Consider the following 1,686-nt stretch of genomic DNA (forward strand, 5'->3'; position numbering starts at 1 on the left):
AATAAAAATAAATAAATAAATAAAACAGCAAACCCACAGCGTGTCAGCAAACGGCTGACTGTGCTCTCATTGGAAAAATAAATCTATTTCCAATTTTTAGATGTATAACAACTAAAAAAACGTACATATACTAGTATTTGTAAATTTAATTTGAAGTAAGTAAACTGCATCATTCCAAACTGGATGAAGTAAACATAATGTGATGTATAAACTAACTGAAATGGACATTAAACTGTTTTATTCAAAGATTGATTGTTTTGAACAATACTGCACCACAAGGCAAAAATAGTTCACAGAACATATAGTCCCTCATTCATACTAAACTAATGTTCTGTGTTTACCAGGTTTGATTGGATTTTTTGTGGCTTTTGGAGTCATTATGGGGAAAATGGGAGAGAAGGCCAAGCTAATGTTGGATTTTTTCAACGTGCTCAATGAGATCATTATGAAGCTTGTGAGTGCAATTATGTGGTAAGTGCAGTTCTGTTCTGTGTACGGCATAGATTTTATTTTTTATTGAACGTAAATAAAGCTGCTCCTTGTAACAGAAGTACATCATTTATGTCTATCTTCAGGTATTCTCCTCTTGGTATCGCCTGCCTTATCTGTGGAAAGATCATCTCTATTGCTGACTTGGAGATGGTAGCGAAGCAGCTGGGGTTGTACATGGTGACTGTGATAGTGGGCCTCATCATTCACGGAGGCATTTTCCTTCCATTCATCTATTTTGTGATAGTGAGGAAAAATCCTTTCACGTTCTTTATGGGGATATTCCAGGCTTGGGTCACAGCACTTGGAACAGCATCCAGGTATAATGAAGTCAAGAATGTCTGGTTCTTTGAAAGCAAAAGCAAAAACAAGCAAAGGGACAAGGCAGAACTAAAGAATAGTTTGTCTATTTGTTTTTCTCCACAGTGCCGGCACATTGCCTGTCACATTTCGTTGCTTAGAGGACAACCTGGGCATTGACAGAAGAGTCACACGCTTCGTCCTTCCTGTGGGGGCCACCATCAACATGGATGGGACAGCTCTCTATGAGGCTGTGGCTGCCATCTTCATAGCTCAGATGAATGGGATTGTGCTCGACTGGGGCCAGATAGTTACTGTCAGGTGAGAAATGTTACATTTTTTGCTGTAAAACTTTTTCAGGACAGATAACTTAAGATGTAAAAAAAAAAAAAAGTCCTACGTTTTTCAGTTTGATGACTGTATGTTGGAAGTGTTAAATTGTGGTCCGATGTACTCAGGTTTGAATTTGTCTCCTTGTTAGTATGACAGCCACCTTGGCCAGTGTTGGAGCAGCCAGTATCCCCAGTGCAGGACTTGTGACCATGCTTCTGATCCTCACAGCAGTGGGGCTGCCCACTCAGGACATCAGCCTCTTGGTTGCTGTGGACTGGCTACTGTGAGTCACAACCTCCACTACTTAAAACAAACCTCCTCCGATTTATAGGCTTATCTTGCAAACAGTTAAAAACATATTCTCAGTTCCTTTAAAAATATGTGGAGCAAAAGAAAATTTAAAAAAGAAATCAGACAGTACATTTTRAATCTGTTTAAACTAACTTGCTGCATTACAGAAAAAAAGTAGATGCATGCTGTATACAAACCCAACTTTGAAAAAGTTGGCTGTTTAATATTTTGTTTGTTTGTTTATTCTCATTCTTATTCTTCTTATTATTCTTA

General features: G+C 38.2%; 1 protein-coding gene across 1 annotated transcript in view; it reads left to right on the top strand.

Annotated features, from left to right (window-relative positions):
• LOC106519102 (excitatory amino acid transporter 2) overlaps positions 1 to 1,686 on the top strand; it is a gene marked incomplete in the record, with an annotated part of 20,563 nt that overhangs the window by 11,999 nt on the left and 6,878 nt on the right. The window contains 4 exon segments of the mRNA XM_014010634.1: positions 345 to 471; positions 576 to 809; positions 916 to 1,110; positions 1,271 to 1,405. Of these exon segments, the coding sequence (XP_013866088.1) occupies positions 345 to 471; positions 576 to 809; positions 916 to 1,110; positions 1,271 to 1,405 (691 nt within the window).

The sequence above is a fragment of the Austrofundulus limnaeus genome, unplaced genomic scaffold (assembly GCF_001266775.1).
Source record: "Austrofundulus limnaeus strain Quisiro unplaced genomic scaffold, Austrofundulus_limnaeus-1.0 Scaffold71, whole genome shotgun sequence".
Lineage (NCBI taxonomy): Eukaryota > Metazoa > Chordata > Actinopteri > Cyprinodontiformes > Rivulidae > Austrofundulus > Austrofundulus limnaeus.